The 18,938-nt window shown below is 58.0% G+C and overlaps 4 protein-coding genes across 4 annotated transcripts; 2 read left to right on the top strand and 2 right to left on the bottom strand.

The window, feature by feature from the left end:
- Window positions 1-21: 21 nt before the first annotated feature.
- Window positions 22-3,707, top strand: ColSpa_09051 (transketolase; the record flags this gene model as incomplete). Its single annotated transcript, XM_049275263.1, is given in 5 exon segments — window positions 22-187; window positions 247-656; window positions 707-977; window positions 1,034-3,129; window positions 3,141-3,707. The coding sequence occupies 5 exon segments, from the start codon at window positions 22-24 to the stop codon at window positions 3,705-3,707; spliced, it is 3,510 nt and encodes a 1,169-aa protein (XP_049131220.1).
- Window positions 3,708-5,128: 1,421 nt separating this feature from the next.
- Window positions 5,129-6,376, bottom strand: ColSpa_09050 (protein N-terminal and lysine N-methyltransferase EFM7; the record flags this gene model as incomplete). The annotated part of the gene is made up of 2 exons (XM_049275262.1): window positions 5,129-5,266; window positions 5,570-6,376. 2 exons carry the CDS (start codon window positions 6,374-6,376, stop codon window positions 5,129-5,131), a joined length of 945 nt encoding a protein of 314 aa, XP_049131219.1.
- Window positions 6,377-8,570: 2,194 nt separating this feature from the next.
- On the bottom strand, window positions 8,571-10,760 carry ColSpa_09049 (transcription factor spt8; the record flags this gene model as incomplete). Its single annotated transcript, XM_049275261.1, has 1 exon — window positions 8,571-10,760. The coding sequence occupies one exon, from the start codon at window positions 10,758-10,760 to the stop codon at window positions 8,571-8,573; it is 2,190 nt and encodes a 729-aa protein (XP_049131218.1).
- A 7,788-nt stretch (window positions 10,761-18,548) lies between these two features.
- ColSpa_09048 (uncharacterized protein) lies at window positions 18,549-18,938 on the top strand (the record flags this gene model as incomplete). Its single annotated transcript, XM_049275260.1, has 2 exons — window positions 18,549-18,556; window positions 18,656-18,938. The coding sequence occupies 2 exons, from the start codon at window positions 18,549-18,551 to the stop codon at window positions 18,936-18,938; spliced, it is 291 nt and encodes a 96-aa protein (XP_049131217.1).

The following is an 18,938-nucleotide window of genomic DNA, read 5'->3' as shown; positions in this document are numbered from 1 at the left end:
TGATACCACGATTGACTCAATATGGCATCCGAGGATCCAGACGATCAGACCTCGTCTGCGTCTGGAAGCACCAATGTGATGGCCCGCAATGACGGGCCCTTTGTCTTGCGCACGTTGTTGGACGAGGTGCCCTTGTCGGCGGATGGTGCTGCAGAGGGAATAAAGATCAACTGTGTCGACTATTTGGGTGAACATAAGATTATCCCTCTGTCCAGTCAATTGCAGTGCTGACCGTCTCGTGACTAGATCACAACCTTTACGTCGGCACGAGCGCATCCGAACTGCTTCACTTTGTCCAGATCCCTCCCGACCCAAACGACCCGGCTGGACGACCGTCCTTCATACTTGCCTCCCGACTGCGACCAGCATTTGCTGAAACTAGCAACTCCCGCCCCGGCATCCAGCAGATCCTCCTCCTTCCCAAGGTTGGGAAGGCCTGTGTCCTCTGCAACTGGACCGTCACATTTTACTCTCTCCCCGAATTCAGCCCGGTATTCGGGACTACGCAAGTCAAGAACTGCAATTGGGTCGGTGGTGTTGACCTAAACGACCCTCAAGATGATGCGGGCGACCCCTCCGCGGGGGTCTTCATCTGCTTGTCCTTAATGCGAAGGATTCAGGTTGTGAGGATAGGGGAGGTTGCACGAGCAGTCAAGGTACGCAGTGTTTCTGGTCTGACAGATATCAGAAACTAACGGCAGGCTAGAATATCGATGTACCCGGGACCACAATATCAGTCCGCCGGGACTCCATCGCATGTGTGGCAGACGCCAGGAGCTACTCTTTGCTCGACGTTGACAGACAGCTGCGGATTCCTTTGATGACCATTTCCTCACTGGATGATTCACAACCAGCTGGAGAAATTGGCCAGGCTCAGGATATTGCCGGAAGCGCCGACGGTGGGATCTTGAGGAGCGCCTCCGCAGCGCAGAACCGGCCGCTCCTGTCTGCCGGTGACCACCATGGGCATGCTAGAAGTACGAGCCTCGGGGGCTTGCTCACCGGTGGACGGAGAGACCTCAGCCCTCGGCAGCAGACGACCGCATGGCCCAAGGATCGTCACCGCCAACGCCCTCTGCCAGTCCTAGGCCTTCGGGCGAAGGACCTCGGCCTCCGCTGCCGACAGACAAGCCTCTACCCGCTGCGCCAGGAAGTGCGCGGGCAGAGACCTCGCCAACGAAGCCGACCCCCGTCTTCCTGAAACCGCACATTGTCTCGCCGACTGCTGAAGAGTTTTTGCTTGTCACTGGCACGGGTCCATTGGATCCCGGTATCGGAATGTTTGTGAATCTCGACGGTGATCCTACGAGGCCCACAATCGAGTTCGATAGGTACCCCCGAGAAGTCGTGGTCGATGGTGGATCATCCGACCTTTCACCGTCGAAGATGTCGCTAGAGGTAGACGAGGAGGGGTACGTAATTGCGTCCATGACGAAAGACTCTGATGCAGGATTGCGACACGGCCTAGAAATACAGAGATGGGACGCGGACGGAGCGGAGCCCGAGACGTCCAAGTGGTGGCTTGAGGCAGATCTATCGGGGGGACACGAAACGACGCCACTAGGCATTCGCTCGCTCATGGGCACCGACGAAACTCATTTTGAAGAGATTATTGACAGACTCTGCCAGAGGAAGTTCTCGCCCTTTTCTGGAGGACTCCCCGAAAACCCCATATTCTCACCGAGGACTGCCGACTCGCGTACAGCGTCGTCCTTGGAGCAGATGACCAAAGAACGAGAGTTGTTTGAGCGCGACGTTGATTCACAGGATGAAGAGGCTCTGCCCGAAGGTTGGGAACAAAGCAGGAACGCCGAGGAGGAGGAATTTGCACGACGGCTTGCGAACGCTAACTCTAGGATAGCAGTGTGGGCGAACGACCACATCTGGTGGGCGATTCGCAACCCCATGCTGCTGCGACTGGAAGCGAGACTGGAAGCGGCGTGCGAGCAAGACGGGACCTTCAACCCTGCGAAACTGGACCGACGCGCAATTTTCACGGTGCTCAATTCATTCAGGGGACAGGATGCCAAGTCCGAACTGGAGTTTGTCACCTTCAGTTACCTGCGGCAGCGTGCTGGGGTCCTGCTCCTTACCAACCTGTTGCATGCGGAAGAGACCCCTTTTACAGATGCAGAGCTAAAGGCGTTGGAAGAGGTCCTTGTAGACAGCAGCCTGGATCCCCGCGTCGTCTTGGCATTACTACCTGGCCTGCGAAACGAGATTGTCGAGAGCCGCAGAGGGATCTGGATATTTGGCGGTGTCAAAAGGACAACGACGAATTACCTGGAGAGCGAACACTTCAAAAAGGCCAGTCACACGATAGGGACCCTCGACAGCAAGGTCGTGCAGTTTTTGCGACGGTTTCTGGCAGCATGGAGGAGGAAGAAGGGATTCGGCAGTGTGGCGGACGAAAGCGAGGTGTTCCGGACTGTCGATGCCGCATTGTTACTGGTCCTCCTCGAGCTCGACCAGAGTTCACCCATGGGACTGGCCAAGAAGAGCTCTTCAGTCAGGTCGGAGCTTTACGACGTCGTCGACAAGGGGGTTGACTGCTTCGAACGGGCCGCGTCCCTTTTGGAGTCGTACCACCGTCTCTTTGTGCTCAGCCGACTGTACCAGAGTCGCAAAATGGCGGGCGACGTTCTCGCGACCTGGCGTCGCATCATCGAGGGCGAGCCGGATCACGGCGGCGAGCTGCAAGATGGCGAGCAACGGGTTCGGGAGTACCTGACGAAAATCAGCAGCCAGGCCCTCGTGCGGGAGTACGGTGTTTGGCTTGCGAGCCGTAACCCAAAGCTGGGCGTGCAAATCTTCGCGGAAGACAAGGGTAAGGCACCCGGGTTTGACCCGGCAGAGGTCGTTGAAATCCTACGCGAAGAGGCACCCGATGCTGTCAAGTACTATCTCGAACACCTGGTCTTCGGCAAGGGCCATACAGGCTACGTCAATGATCTCATTACATACTATTTGGACATTGTCATCAGCGATCTCGAGTCCTCCCAGGAGAGCCGAGACGCGTTTGCCGGCACATATACATCCTACAGAGCATTGCAGGCCCCCAAACCAACATACAGACAGTTTCTCACGGACAACGCCCCGAAGACGATGAGGTATGGCAGAGTCGCCTACGTCTGCTACAGCTACTTGGAGGTGGCCACCAATACGACGCCGCGGCAATCAGGGAGCGCATCGCAACACTGCCGGATGAGCTCCTCGTGCCCGAGACCATCATTCTCGATGGCCGAGAGCGGCGTCATGAGGACGCCGTCCGGCTCCTCGTTCACAAGCTGGGCGATTACGACACGGCTGTCTCGTATTGTCTGCGCGGCGGCTCCAGCATCTACACACGTCCCGACGGCAGACGGGAGAGCACGCCGACGCACGACATGCAAGCACGGTTGTTCCGGGCAGTGCTTGGCGAGTTCCTCGCCATTGAAGATGTCAGCGATCAAATCGAGCAGACGGGCGCCCTGCTCGAGCGCTTTGGTGGTTGGTTCGACGTAGAGGACGTTCTCGCCCTTGTACCCGACGAGTGGTCCGTCGACGTCGTGGCCGGGTTTCTCATGACGGCGCTGCGGCGCATCACGCAGGAGCGGCACGAGACAACGGTCACCAAGGCACTCAGCTCGGCGGAGAACCTGCGGGTGAACTATGACCTGATCGCCAAGGTGGACGAAAAGGGCCCGTCGATCGAAGCCCCTAATTAGCAGGCCCTGCCTGGGCCAGGGAACCATGTTGATTGTAGATAGTCCGAAGCCGACATGATGGTACCGAGGACAGTACGATAATGATGATGTCTCGAGGTAAAGTTTGTTATTGCATCCGTCGGTGAGCATGCGCGCAGGGGATTCACCTAGTACGCACGGTAGGCGACGAGAACCGTCCGCCCAAAGACTCCGGATACGACACGCTCGGGTGGGGCCGGACTGGCGGGATTTGCGTCTTGCCCGGGGTAGCTGGCGAAGGCGACGCCGTGGTGCGACAGTCGAAATGCACCGGGTTTCCGTGTCGTTGACGATGGGTGCGTGTTGCAGTACCAGTATAAAAGGCCTCCAGTCTCCGGCGCGAGGAGCTTGTATAATGGCTTCGCCAACCTCGTTTCCTTTCCATGCCTGTGCTCCCAAGCCAAAAAGTAGAGCAAGTAGCCAATGTCACAAACCAGCCAACATGCCCCGCGCCATATATGCTCGTGATGCACCTCCGCCCCCGAGCAGGCCGTTGCCGCCTGTGCCCAAGAAGCCTGGACGTTGCGGGAGACGTGCCGTGCAAACGACTTGGGGGACGATTATAGACGATGACACTCTGAACAAAGGGGAAGCGGCGGCACAACAGATAGGTCTTCACTGCCCCCCTTTCACTGCGGTGGCGAATCACATGCTCATACGCCTCAACCTGTCCAGGCGTTGGCTTTTGATTTGGTTCTCTCGTCGAGAATGGCAGCAAACGCGGCGACGACTAGCAACTCCCGCTCGTCCCTTTTGTTTATACCAAGGACGAGCCCGGAGAATGGGGAGGACGGGAGGACGGGAAGGGGGATCACGACGCGAGCCCTCCCCAGGGCTGATGCTCTCACGTCCGTGTAGCCGATGGCTGAACAAGATGGCGATACGTGTCTCACAGGCTGGCGGGCGAGAGAATGTGGAGCGGACCTCGAAATCGAGCCGCGGTGCCGGGACTGCACGCACCCGAGGGGCTCGAGGAAGGAATGCGTTGAGCCGGCCACACTCGCTGACTGCTCCGGCAAATTCGGGATGGAATCGCTGGCGATGGGGAGAGATTGGTATTTTCCAAGAAGAAGTGAACAAAAACAACGCGGGAGAGAGTGACGGGAGGGAGGGGTGGGTTTTGAAAGCGGACCATTCCACTGGGCGGGCAGAGTATCAGAAGCATGCCGGTTTCTCTCATTTGACCATTGGAGCTCCCCTCCGTGACTGATTACGATCTAAACGCCCGCTGAGGCATCAAGCTTCGCCCTTTCGATTTCCCTACGAATCCTGCTCCTCCTCCTCGACGACCGACGGCTCGGATGACGGCCGCGGCACGCGGGAAACTCAAATACTTTTCAAGCCCGTCTCAAGCTAGGCTTGCGATGGACACACGCGATGGTCGAGGTTGAGCCATGTTTGAGTTACACGGGGCCTAGGCCAAGCCACATAGCCGCGGTGAGCCAATCGGGAGGCGTGGCCGGGCTGAGGGCAGCTGAATGGGGGAGAAGCTCAGGATCCAGCTCAGCCGCACCGGGGCACAGCGGTACGCGGGCGCGCGTCTGGAGAAAGCTGGTTTGCCGTGCGGGCGCCAAACCTCCGCTTTTTTTTTTTTTTGCTTGAAGAGCAAAAGTTCCCCCGGATAATCGACCGCGAGGGCGAGCTGAAAAGTGCGTGCTTGACGTCGGGCGGTGTCTTGGAACATGGCGGCCAGAACGAGTGACGCAACACACACACACACACACACACACGCACGCACGCACACCAGCGTGCGTGCCCGGCGTTTATAAGTAAGGCACATCCCCGTCGTCTCCCACTCACGCACCGCCGCCGCCGCCGGCCTTGCGCTTCAGCACGGCGCAGACCAGCCACCTCTTCCGGATCGTCACGTCCTCGAAGCCGCGGTCCCACGCCCACTCTCTCTCCTGGCCGTCGCAGTCCCGCTCCCAAATCGCCTCGATCTCGAGCCCGGCCTCGGCCAGCGCCGCCTCGCCGAAGAAGTCGCGCATCTTGGCGCGGCCCGTGTGGAACCCGGCGACGACCCAGCACCTCGCGTCGCCGTCCTGGCGGAGGAACCAGTCGATCGACTTGTGCAGGTTCGCGTGCTGCCATGGCATCCACAGGCAGTCCGCGACAAAGACACGGTCAAAGGCGTGCTTGTTGGAGACGGAGAAGGAGTCCTCGAGCTCGCCCCACGAGTGGCCCTCGACCAGCACCTCGCGGGCCGTTATGGTGTTCTTGGGGGAGACGGCGGGGTCGATGTTGCGTGCGGCGTTGGCGCGGAGAGTCTTGAGCACGGCCGGTGCCGGGTAGTCCGTCACGGCGACGCGGTCGGCGCCGAGGAGGGCGGACATGATGCTGGGCAGGGCCGTGCCGGCGCCCAGCTCCAGCGTGGTCTTGCCGCGGACGTCGAAGTGGCTTATGGGCGGGCCCAGGCGGGATGTGACGGCGTCGTCGAGCTCCAACGTGGCGGCCTCGACGAACTCGCCGAGCTGCAGGCTCGCGTTCCAGAGGTAGTGGCTGAAGAGCTTGCGGTCGTCGTCGGCGCTGGGCTCGGCGAGTTCGAAGAGCAGGGGCTTGCGGAGGTGCGGGGAGGCGTACTGGATGCCGTGGTCGGCGTCGCCGTGCTGGTTCGTCACGTCGTCGGGGAAGATTACGCCGAGGGAGGTCATGAGAAAGTCCTCGGGGACTCGGCGGGCGGGCCGACAAGCGAGATGCGGGACGTGAGCGCCATCGTGATGTGGACTTGGGGAGCTACGGAGGGAACGGAGTGTAAAGAGCGCCGGGCGTGGGAAGGACGGGATCCCGATCGGGGGAGGGGTGGAACGACACGGGAAGGCAAACAAGCCGCAGGACCGAACCGAAACGAGCGAAAGCGATTCCGACAACGACGACGACGACGACGACGAGGGCGATGACGAGAACGAGAACGCGGCACGTACAGGACGAATGCCGAACTTGAAGCAGCGTGGCGTTGAGTGCGTAATCGGGGTCAAAGTTGGGCAAAGGAGCGAAAAATTGTCGCGTTGTGTGCGTGTGCGGAAGGAGGAGGGGTGTGGAGGGGTTCAGCCAGGCCTCGGGATGGCGGGGTTGTTTGCTTGCCCCGCCATCTCAACCATCATCGTGCACACACACACAAGCAAGCGCAAGAAAACTACCACCACCACCAACACCAAGGACACGACCGCCCAAGACAGCATGGCCCCATGCTTCTCGGCACAGAATATAGAACAGAACAGAACAAACCAACAGACGCACGGCGGAAGGCCCCTGCTGTGGCGGTGAGCAGTCAATGCCGACATGGCGGCGGAAAACGCTTAGCCACCCCGTCTGATGTTTCTCGTCTCGATGAGATTTTTTTGAGCCTCAATGCAGCATGAACACCAGTTGGGGGGGGGGGAGGAGGCCTTTTTTGGACCGCAGCACGCCCACGGCGGGAGAAGAAACGCAAGGTAAGCAGCTCGCGGTCGGAAGGGGAGGTTCCCTGAAGAATTGGCATTCTCCTGTTGGGATCCTCCTGCGGCGGCGGATGCTGCCGCCTTCACAGCCACGAATTCCCAGAAAGATGGATGTTTCCGCCTCTGTTTCCCTGGCGGGCCACGCACAATCTACAGGGGACACACCGCCTGGAGAAGGAAGGAAAGAAAGTAAGTCGTCAGCGGGTCCCCCCGTGCCTCGAGGGAGGCGGTGCGAACAGTGGTCCCTCCTTCCATCACCGCATTGATGGGTGCAAGTCCGCCTGCATGCTGCAGCTGGTGCCTGTTCCTGTCGTTCTGTAGCAAACAGTAAGGTCTTTGCTAAGCTTTGGGCTACGGGGGCCCCGGCCGCTGTTGCTCGCCTACTGTCCACTGTAATCCAGTCCCTTCCCCCCCCCCCCACTCCACTTGGCTCCCTCTCCGTCATCACTCTCTGGAAACCACCCACCAAAGAGAAGAGAAGTCGGTCTCACCGGATGGCCCACGTCGTGACCGTGGCTGTGCCTCGCACAGGCTTCCCGCCCATGATCCCACCGCCCTCCACCACCACCACTACCAGAATCCGCAGACGCTGGTTGTGTGCATGCACGCTTATGCGTGGCTATTTTCGACAAGAAAGGATTCGGGCCATCTTCACAGGCCACCCGGTCCAACCCAGATTCCCGAACCACACCCACACCACCCACCACAGGCACGCCCACTCTCGACAAACAAGCTACACCAAGCATAATCTGTTGGATGGAGTCATCCTTCCATTCTTGTCCTCCCCACTTGTCCATCCCCCCCCCCCCCCCCCCCGATTCCTCGTGGCCATATCCCTTTGGAAGCCGGGGGGACCGTAGCAGAGCGGGTTGATTGTTTCAGGTAGTGTGGTTGCCTGGGACTGATGGGGTGCACATCGTAATGTCTCCCGAGATTTACCAATTGCCTCATCCGGACATTGCGATTGCGGCCTCGGCACGCTTCATCCGTCTTCCCTGACTTGGTGCCAAGACTGTTGCTATCAACGTGCCCAGCGCCTGTCTGCACTCGCCATCTCCTCCCATTGATGGATGGGTGGATCATGTCACTTGGCAACAGGTCGCGATATGTTCAAAAGAGTAAATGAGAGAAGCATCTTGTATTGTACCATCAAGCCGTCGGCCATGGTATAGGGTATCAACCAACGCACCTTTATCCCGGTGCAAACACACATGAAGCTGTCCGTCCAATCGTGAACATCGTGCCCAGATTCCTCATCGTAAACCACACACTCCAAATGCAAATCCCACGTCAAATGTCTGCGCCAGCCATGCTTTCGAACAGAGAGGATTTTCCCGGCCCCTTTCGCTTCCGTGAATCAAAAAATGGTGCAAACCACACACAAACATCCACCCACCGCCGCCTGCCATTACTGAGCCGCCTGGCAGCTCTCGAGCATCTCGTGCATCTGCCGAATCTGCTCCTCGGTAGGATCGTCAGAGATCCACGGGCCCTTCTCCTCCTCCGTCGCGCCGAGGAAGCCCTCGGCCCGCTTCAGCGTCTGCACGTCCAAGTCCGTCACGTAGTTGTTGCCGTCGGACAGCTTGATGCGCACCTCGTGGTCCGTCGACAGCATCATGTCGTCCTTGGCCAGTCGCCGGGGGCCCTCGAACACGGCCATGACGCGCTTCTTCATCGTCATCTGGCCCTTGTCGAAGCCCCACGACGACGGGTAATCGCGACGGTTCTTGCGGCCCTTGGCCTTGACAGGCATCGGACCGCCGCCCCGGGAGTGCGTGAGGCCACGGGACTTCTGCACTCCATTGACGGGGTTGCCCTTCCTCTTGGTCGGCGAGTTGATGCGGAGCTTGCTATCCTCTTCGTCGTCGTCATCGACCATGTCCTCGTCGTCCTCCTCCTCCATCGACGGCATCTGCGTCTGCGTGGGGAGGTGGTTCTTCTCAAGGGTCTGGTGCACCTCCGTGTCGTTCTCCACCTCGGCCAGACGCTTCGCGTTGATGGCTTCGGAGGGGTCCTCCTGCTGCACGATGCGCAGCACGCAGTCGTCCAAGTGCTCGTAAAAGTCCTGAGCGTTGGAGAAGGTCTGCGAGCACGTCGAGCACTTGCCGGTGGCATCCGGAGGGTAGCCGGCGAGCTTCTTACCGCTGTTAGCGCCCGCGCTCTTCTTGCGGCTGTTGGGCGGTGTCTGCTCGACACCGTGGACGGCCGTCAGGTGGCGCTTGAAGACATCGGCGCGATTGAACGACTTCTCGGCCGCAGAGCCGGAGCCGGGGCAGAAGCCACAGACCATGGTGCCCTTGTAGTGCGTCAGAGTGTGGCGGTTCTTGTCGTACTTGCGCGCGAAGCCCTTGACGTGGTAGTCGCACGTCACAATGGGGCACTTCTCGGGACGCTCATTCTGGTGAGTGAGCATGTGCGCCTTCAGGTCCTTGAAGGTCTTGCCGCACTCGGGGTGAGGGCATCTCTGCTTCTCCTTACCCTCGTCGCCGCTGTAGTTGTTGCCATCCGAGTACGTCGAGGGGAAGGAGTGCAGGCTGGGGCGGCGAGCATCTGCGGGCGTGGCGTAGGGACTGAACTGCTGTTGCTGCTGGAAGCCGCTGTGGAGGAACGGCGATTGGCTGCCGTTGCGGATCATGGACTGGGACGATGCGGAGAGGGCTGGCGATGTGGGATACTGGTTGGGGTTGTGGAAGGCGTTCATGGCCATGGGCCGGCTAATGTCGGGGTGGATGAGAGAAGGGTCTGCAGTGGCGGGGTGGTCAGCGCGCAGTTCTTGTCGGGGACGATGATGCTCGACAGAGGAAAACCAACAGGAAGAACCAAGAGGAGCGATAAAATGGCCGCTGCTCTGAGAAAAGAAAGTAGAGACACGCGAAGTCTGTGGCGAGACGCTCCAGACAGGCGCCGGAGGCGAAGAGAGAGAAGCAGAACTCGGAGAAACGAAAGACAGGCTGGACTTGCGCGAGGCGGGCGTCACGGGCGACGAGGACAGCCGAGTGTCCAGCACCAGCCCCGGCTCGCGCACAGTAGAAAAGGAGCCAACAGACTGGCGAGAGGAAGGAGAAAAAGAAGCCTCGTGTGAAGAGGCCGCGAAAGCGGTTCTAGAGACGTTTGGCAACTCACCCACGAAACCCGGGGGCTTGGTGTTCGCAAAGTCGAAAGATGCAAAGTCTTCCATACCTGGGCCGGCGTAAGTCGAGTACTCGGTACCCGCGGTGTTGTAGTAGTCGTGGGGCACGATGCCCGGGGTTACGGCGATGCCGGGATGCGCCCAGTCGTGGATGGGCGCCGGCTGGTCGTGGTGAGATTGCGGTGAGCCGATGTTGGAGGAGGCCGCCGAGGGAGCTGAGGTGGTGGACAGGTTGGATGAGGGCAATTGGAACTCGGCGTCCTCGTAGAGACCAGGCGACGGGCGGCTCTGGTACATGAAGTTGTTATCGTAGAGGGAGGGCGCGTCCATGGCCATGGAGGTTGGGTACATGTAAGAAGCGTCCGCAGGGATGCTCATCTCCAGGGGTGCTGAGCTGAAGACTCCCTGTGGTGGCTCGGGGTAGAGGATGTAGTCGTCGTGCTCGGAACCCAGGTGCTTGGGGAGCATGGTATATGATTGATCTATCGAGACCATTTTGTATGCAGTATTTGAGGGTTTGCCGGTGAGGTATGTGGTTGTTGGTCGAATCCGAGGAGGCGGTTGTAAGTGATGTTATATGGTTGGATGCTTCGCCGCTGTCGCGTTGTCCGAGCAAAGCCACGCTCGCTGTACCTTATGCCGTCACTGCTATTATCGCGCGCTCTGTCAGTCGTCTGTACTAATGTATTCGGGGGTCTGTAGACTGCTGCGCTGTGCTGCGCCTGCTTTCTTGTGGGGCTGGTGAGCGCACCTGCAGCAATGTTCATGCCCGCGGCGTTTCCGCGCTCTAAGATGCCGACGTCTTGAGTGATTGGCGAATGCACTAGTAAAGCTTTCGTGTCTAGGTTGTAGCCGTCCAGATGGTCTCCGTGGTTTGCGTATGTATGTCTGTACGTTGGGAGCGGTGCTGAAGAGTATGAACAGCGCGAGGCAGCCGGTCACGGGTCTAACAACACTCTAGGGTCGGGGTTTCAAGACCGGAGACGTGGTGTTTATGTTTCTCAAGAGTCACAGTCTTGTTGAAGCTGGCAACCAGAGGATGGTTTGCGTGTGGGAGGAAGAGGAAGAGGAGGAGGAGAAGGGATAGGCCGAAGCAATGACGGTAGAGTGTGTAGCGTCTTCCTCGAAGCGTATGACAACCTAGTCGTTGTCGTCTTTGGTGTCGTATGAAACTAGAGGTCTGAGACTTGTGATGATTGTAAAGACTGATGGGGGCGGGAAACAATCATGAAGTGCCTTGGGGGCTTCACGACTGATATAGACCCGACCACAAGCCGCGCTGCTGTCGACAGAGAGACACCACGACTTGCAGACGGGGGGGCCACACATGGGTTCGACGGCCATGGCTTGCTTGTTGCTGGCACCTGGGACCCGAGTGGACGCGGATCACTCTCCCCCCTCCCCAGAGGGCAGGGGACCAGCGCCCAGGGACGGAGGGGGTAGTTTCCTGCACTCGAACACCTCGTAGGGCAGAGCAACAAGCAAGCAAAGCAGTACATCGTAGCAGCAGCAGCAGGAGCAGCAGCAACACCGCAGAGACACAGAGAGGCGGTACAACAACAGGCTTGCAGCAGGGGTCAGGGGGTGGAAGAGCGGAAAGGGGGCGTGGTGGAGTAGTAGTAGTGGGTGTGGTGGTGGATGTCGACGTGGGTATGCAGTAGGTGTGGCCATGAGGCGTACAGGTGGGTGTGCATAGCGATGGCTTTTTCCGTGCCTTTGGCTCTTGTTACTCCTCGTCTGCCTCTCTCCCCTCTCCGCTCCATGGAGACCTCATTTAGCGCAAGATACGCACGAAAATGATCTAGCCTTGATTGACCTGGCCGGGGCTTGGCCTCAGGACGCCGGGTACTAGAGCCACGAAACAAGCCTATTCCAGACTCGGCCTTTGGGCCCAGGAAGAGGCTTTTCGAGTGAGAAGGGGGTGGTGGTGGTGGTGTTGGTGGTGGTGGTGCCATGCCTGTTGTCTCTGCCAGCAATGCGGGATACCAAGATCTGTCTCTGTCCTGGTTTCTCATTTCTATCCGTCGTGCTCTCTGGGCCGTCTGCCGCGGTGGTGTGCGACAGAGACAGACATTCATTAGCTCCAGAGGAATAAGAACTCTTCGGTTGCCCAAAAAACTACCGCAGACATACATATGATGGAGAAGGAAGTCATCATCTAGTGTACGAAGAATGATGAAGGGGACAAAAGACACTTGTTGGTGACCGTACTCGATACTTTGGACCGGTCTGACTGGTGGCCTCCCGCTATCAGTCCATACGCCCAATGCCACGCAGCAGAACAGCTGCCAAAGCCCGGGCCCCTGGACGAGTGCTAGGTGATGTCGCCAGTCCCCAGTCCCCAGCAGCTTGGGCCTTTGGTCAACCCGACACAAAGGAGCACGGTACAGGATACTTTCCGTGCGTACACTACACTCACCACAAATGGCTCGTGAGCATGGTTGTATCCAGCCCCTAGTAGCTGGTGCGATGTAGTGTAGTCTAGAACCCCCTGGTGGTACCGTACTTTCAAGTCGGACCTGGTAGACGCAAGAGGCTCGACAGGGACCCCAAGCGAGACAGACAGCGAAGGTACTGTGTCCGTAGGTACGAATCATTTCCCAGTGGTCTTTGCTGGGAAGGGGCTTCAGTTGCAAGTCTCCGTCTGCAGGCGTGGTTCGGCAGCCTGTTGTTGGGCAATGGACGAGAAACCACCAAGCCGTTCCTCCGCCAGTCAGAGGAGGCGTTGGGACGTCGCTCTCCGCCGCGGGATACCGAATCAAATCTGCTTTCTCGGGTCTCGGTGTGATTGGGTCTTCCTCCAGGCGAGCCCGAGTCTATTGAGCCGGCCTTCGTGGCAGGTACAATGTTGCCGAAACCAGTCTGCAAAACATCGTAGGGCTAAAGTATCCGTTTTCGCCTGGTCCTGGCCATGCGTACCATGCCCCCGTGGCTCGTCTTCACCAAACGAAGTCTTATTGGATCGACCAGCGACATGCAGGTGATACTGATTGACCGGTCTGCTCATGTCCAAGGTCTGTCTCTTGGTCCATGCAAACTTTCTTTTTTCCTGTACTCCTCGCATTTGATCGCCTCGTAACCTTCAGTTGGAAATTTCAAAGGGACTCGCAAGCGGGATATGCAATGTCCTGCATATGCTGGTGGCGGTAAAGCAATATGAGGTCTTGAAAAGAAAAGAAACGCCCCGGACATTGGGCATGAGGCACGAAACCATAGCCCCCTTTCGACGACAATGGAGCCAAGTATGGATGACATTAAACAACTGGCGTCATTAGCGTCGAGATCTTGTCGGTGTGGGTTAGACGTGCCTGCTTCCAACTGCTCGATGCCCTTGACAACCTCAAATTGGCATGCGCTCTCCCCAATATGGCATCATCATGTGCGAGAAGGGGAATATTGTGGAGGCTCTGGCTGGAGGGCGGTTGTGTAGGCTGCATCAATACAGACAGTGGTGCGTTTTCCTGGTCGGGGATATTTTTATTCACTGCACACTGCTGCGAGGCTTGTGCTGTGCTGAGCAAGCCGGCTCCCTCATCGCAATGCTTGGGATAATTCAGTCCAATCAGCGGGGCCGCTCATCTCTCCACGCTTGCAGCGTGTGGCAGCACTTTGGTGTGCAAGCCAGAGCCCGCCTCCGAGTTGTTGGTGTGCACAGCCCGGCCTTATCCGTCCCCCTAGTTCAGTCAGCGAGCATTAGACTTGTCACATCCTGCAGTCGACGCCCCGAACCACGCCGTAGCAGGCGGTGCCTGGTGTGTGGGTTGCACCGGCGACTGAATACAGCCATATCGACCCATGAGACAGCGCCTATGCCTCCTAGAGAGGTGACGGGATCGTGTACGGGCCACAGAGAGAGAGAGAGAGATATCCTGTACTGGTCGTCTTTGTCGCGACCACTCACGTTGCTGGCTATCCCCATCTTGGCTTGGACTGCGATGCGTGTCAGCATCTTGTTCGCAGTATCGTGTCCCGAAATGGCAGCATGCCAGCTCAATTTCATCAAGCCCGCAAGTCTAATGAGCAGGCAGTTTGCATCGCACATGTCCGACTGGCAGAGACAGGAAGCGGCTCAGAGTTCGCATCGAGAACTGTGTCCGTGACAAGGCGCGGCAAAACATTGTGACTTGGAACCACGGGCGGCCTAGATAGAGTTTCACCAGTCGACCGTGACTGAGTCTGGTGTCTGTGGTGCCATGCCAATCCGGACTGGCGGGTTAGTTGGCTAAACTCAAGGGTTCAGACGTTGGAAAGGCTCCAGAGACAATCGGTCACGGTCATTGCGCGCTAAGGGTACCACGACACGGCGCCGCTCACCGGAGGCGTATACCGTCCAGTCGAAGGCTAGAATTCGCCTTGGCCCGGGCGAGGCTTCATCTTGGTGCAACCGGCCCTTGGGAAATGTATGGCGGCCGGTGGGGACCATGTTTTTGATGGTTAGTGTAAATGCTTCTTCTTCTTTGCCGTCTTCTTCTTCACTCTCATGCCGCCGTCCACCCAGCCGCCATGAGACACCATACTAGTCTCATCCTCAAGAGAAACCTCACGTTGTTGCCCTTCGGCGCCTCATCCCATTGTGGCATGCCGCCAGGCTTCTAGGTAGGCTTTCCATGGCTCGCTGGTTTGGTGCATCCTCGCGACCGTCTGCGCAGTGGGCATGGCACGCCGACATTGTCGACCACAGTGTGCGTTGCATCAGATCGGCAATGGGGGTCGCAAAGCCGATCCGTAGGAGCATCATCGTCCGTCGGTGTGCCGGGCAATGGTCTCTTGCCAGCGCACAGAGTCATGGTGCAAATTAATTCGTCTCAATAGCTTGCTCGAGGTTACGGCCGTTGCTGCAAGGTCTGTTCGATGAAATGAGCAACCTGTCACGGAGCACCAAGACATGACGATGTTGCTTCTTGAGCAGTCCGCCGAGTCGTGGAGAGGGTGACATTGATTGTCGAAGGCATAGTCGCTCCGCTCGCAATATCAGTCGAATCCAGAAGTACACGCATAGTGCCGTTTCGTTTGGCGAGAACTGTTACGCTACTGATCAAAGCATTCCGCATCATGGGTTGCTGGCCGGGGCATTGCACACGGGCACCCTTGGGAATCTCGAGGACACTAGGGTCCGCGCTGCGAGGAAGCGAATAGAGTCGGCATGATCCAACACCGTCCCGTCGAGACATGAAGCCAAGAGAGGGATAGCGGTGGCTCATCTGCCCAAGACCCCATCAACCGCGACAGATGATTGGTGCCTTTACGGAACGCGCTATCCCTGTCTGGGAGATAGTCAAAATCTTTAAAAAGAATTCCAGGAGGCGGTGCAACCCTGACCTGCGTTCACCAGCCCCGATGAACCCCAACCTTGCCAAGATCTGCCATCCAGATGCCACGGGTGCGGACAGTGTTCAGTGACTTGACCTACCACCAATGTTTCATGCTCGCGACACGTAGCGGTACCTGTTGCCCCGTAAGCGTGACTCCATCCCGCCTTTCTGGGAACACGGACGCGCCTTACCGACACGGGCTTCTTGTCTCTTGGGAACCCTGCAGGCATCAAACATGGAAGCATGTCGATAATTGGGACGTAATATTGCATGGCCCAACTTCAGAGGAGGTCTGGCTCGTCCCCGTCATGCCGTGGCGGTAGCGACGTCATGTGCACTCATGCTGCGGGTTTCGATTGATCATTGCAATCGCAGACGACTATTGACTTGTGCAAATTGTTCGCCTCAAGGCATCGTTCTGGCAGCTCAGGCTCGTCCCGGACACCGCAGGTGCACCGATGTGTCAAACAAGATGCGGGTAGGCATGCATCCAATGAAGCCAAAGCAAGCCAACGTGGTGCTCGCCGAAACTGAGGATTCCCGTCGAAGCCCCGTGGCCTGCGTCCGGTCTTCCACTCCGAAAGGCAGTTGTAAGACAGCCTACCGGCCGGGGATTTGCAAAGTCGATGGCGAGTTTCCTGCAAACCACCCAAGCGAGACCTGCCATGTTCGTCCCCATAGCAGTCTTGTTTGCTAGTACGCTTCCATTTGCAAGCGTCGTTAAGTCTTTGGATCCGCATGCCATGATTCACAAAGCTATCCGTAGGTGAGACTTTGACCCAGAGCTCGACCAGCACAGGAAAGCCTCGGGATTGCTAGTTTTAAGCCCGTTGCATGCATCCGTTTGGTGGCTTGCTGGGCCCAGGGTACTCGTGTGGAGCCATAGTACGGGAGCGATCCCACCAGTTGAAGTGTAACCAGCCAGCCGGCGTTGACAAAGAGAGACATGCGGCATACATGCTGCTTTTGTACCATTCGTCACCCGGGCCCGCGTATCGGGAATTCTCACCGCCGACTTGCATGCTGTCAATTACGGCGAGTCTGCATCCAAAGATGGCACTCAGGGCGCTCAGCCCTATCAATTCAACAAAAGTTCCTGCCAACAATGCCTATGCAAGCCTCTTTGGTTGCCCCGATGATCTGTTGCTGGTCACAACGTAGGTACGGGCTCCTTGTTTCTACTCCTTCCATCCGTAGTCAGGGGCTCCGATATGCATGTCAGAGTGTATTGAAAAGTTTGTCGTAAAATATCGCCAAGTAAGATTTGCATTCAAACGCAGGGAGGATGATATGTTCGAGGGGAATGCTCACGGCCGTCGTTCTGGGCATCTGACTGGCCCAGCCGGCACCACATATCCCGCGGGCAATCTTAGCGTCCGTCGCACTGGTTTGATGTTGGCTGATTGCGGCCTCCTCCCATCCGCTGCTGAAGCGTGCCATTGGCCGCGGCGAGGAGGCCAATCTGTACACAAAAGGGGCATGTTCTCGACCGGTAGGTCGTCCTGGGAAGATGGACGTGCCCGGTACGCTGCGAGACCACGACTGCCGAAGATGATGAGGGCCGTCTTTTGGTCAAAGCTAGCCGGGTAAGCAAGGACCAAGGGTGAACGGGGACGAATAAGAGGTGCAGTCTCGACTTCCGGGGGAAAAAAGGGCGACATGAAAGCAAGGGCCGGGGTTGTTGGCAAGTGCGGCAAGCAGTGGTATCAATAGGAGAGGATTACTTTGCTGACGCTCCCGCGAAATGGTATGGTGTCGTCTCCTGAGATGTCATGATCCGAGCCGGCTGTGCCGCCCGGCTGATGCATGATGGTCTCTCGAGGGCTGCTGATATCCTACTGAAACCCAGGCTCGTAGGGATCCCATGATGGTGAGGCCCGTGGGAAGCAAGTGGTCGATGCGGCAGCTGCCGGCAGAGGTGCAAGCACCAGTGCATAACGGGGTAGGATGGGACGGAGTGATGGGACGATCTTGATAACATGGAATGAAATGCACATACGTACGTCTTGGCAACTTGAAGCAAGCAAAGCAGTCCGTGGGGTGGACAGCACGACTTGGGCATGACTGGCGACAGAGGTTAGGCCAGTCTGCAGGGTTGGCGATCCGACGACGACTGTGTCTACCCGTCCCAGGTATCCATATTCAAAGGGCAGCAATGATGTGGAGGGTGGTACGCGAAGATGGTATTAATCCAGGCATGCCTGTGCAGGTTACATGGCGCCGAGCGTCGGTCGCTGCTTGGTTCCTTGCACGCACGGGGCAAGAAAAAGAAAAGAAAGAGAGACACAGAGAGAAAAAGACTCGTTGATGGAGGAAGACTTGCCGTCATTCATCCAGCGGACATCGAAATTCGCCCTGGGCAGCGTCACGGCTCGTCCTTCGTACGTTGCTGACGGATTGGGTCTGTGTGGGTATTTGCAGTGATCCATGGGTACATACAGATGGTGCCCGTTCCATCATCCAGGCCCAACGACGAGTGTTTGTGGATCCGAATCGCCGGGTCAGTTGCCGCCGCCCGAAAAGTCTTACCCGTCCTGGGATGCTTCGTTTTTTCTGGCCCCTCCTGCTGCGCGCACCATGCAAATCCTGTGCGAGGAAGGAGCAACAACCGCACTGTCACGATTGAGAGTAGTGTATGTATGGTGAGGTGTGCTGATGAGCGTAAGCTCGGTGGGGTTCCCTTGCCATCACACACCCTCCTCCAAGCTGGTACCGGTAGGCTCCAAAGTAGCATCAAGGAAGGCGCAGATAGCGTGTGGCTGATGACACTAGTCTGGGTATTGGGACGGACTTGCAAGCATAGGGCTGAGCCTGCCAACGCGGGTTGGTGCATTGGCAGTTACCACAGTCGCTGTCGTAGTTGCAGTTACCTACCGTATTGCAGCAGTCAGTGGTCGCGGTCGCAAGTGGGAAGGGGAAGGAACTGGCCAGAGGGGCCTAGGCAATGGGACGGTAGGTATGCTCCTGCCTGCCTGCTTCCTCTCCCCCCTCGTCGGAGGTACGTACTCGATATCGTCAGTGAGGTAGGTACGTATTTGCTACTTTCTTCAGTCGCTGCCTCTCATTGGCGATCCACCCGCGATCTCCCCTTGCTTCTGACGGCGCGACCTCGCAAAAGTATCTGTTTTGCGAGGTACCGCAGTACTTTGAGCACCCTGGACGGTGCTCGAGGCAGAAGAGAATGGCCACGGTACCCGCTCTCGTCATCGCAGGCTCCTCTTACTGCAGCGAGTGGGATTCTTGCCAGGCCAGCATCCGCTGCGGAACTGGCGATCCTTCATCATCAGGTGCATCATCACCCCCGACGCTGCCGCCCTTGTTTGCTATGATCTGA

Source organism: Colletotrichum spaethianum (assembly GCF_022836535.1).
Source record: "Colletotrichum spaethianum MAFF 239500 DNA, contig26, whole genome shotgun sequence".
Taxonomy (NCBI): Eukaryota; Fungi; Ascomycota; class Sordariomycetes; order Glomerellales; family Glomerellaceae; genus Colletotrichum; species Colletotrichum spaethianum.
The sequence above is the reverse complement of the archived record's forward strand: the minus strand, read 5'-3'. Positions and strand labels throughout refer to the sequence as shown.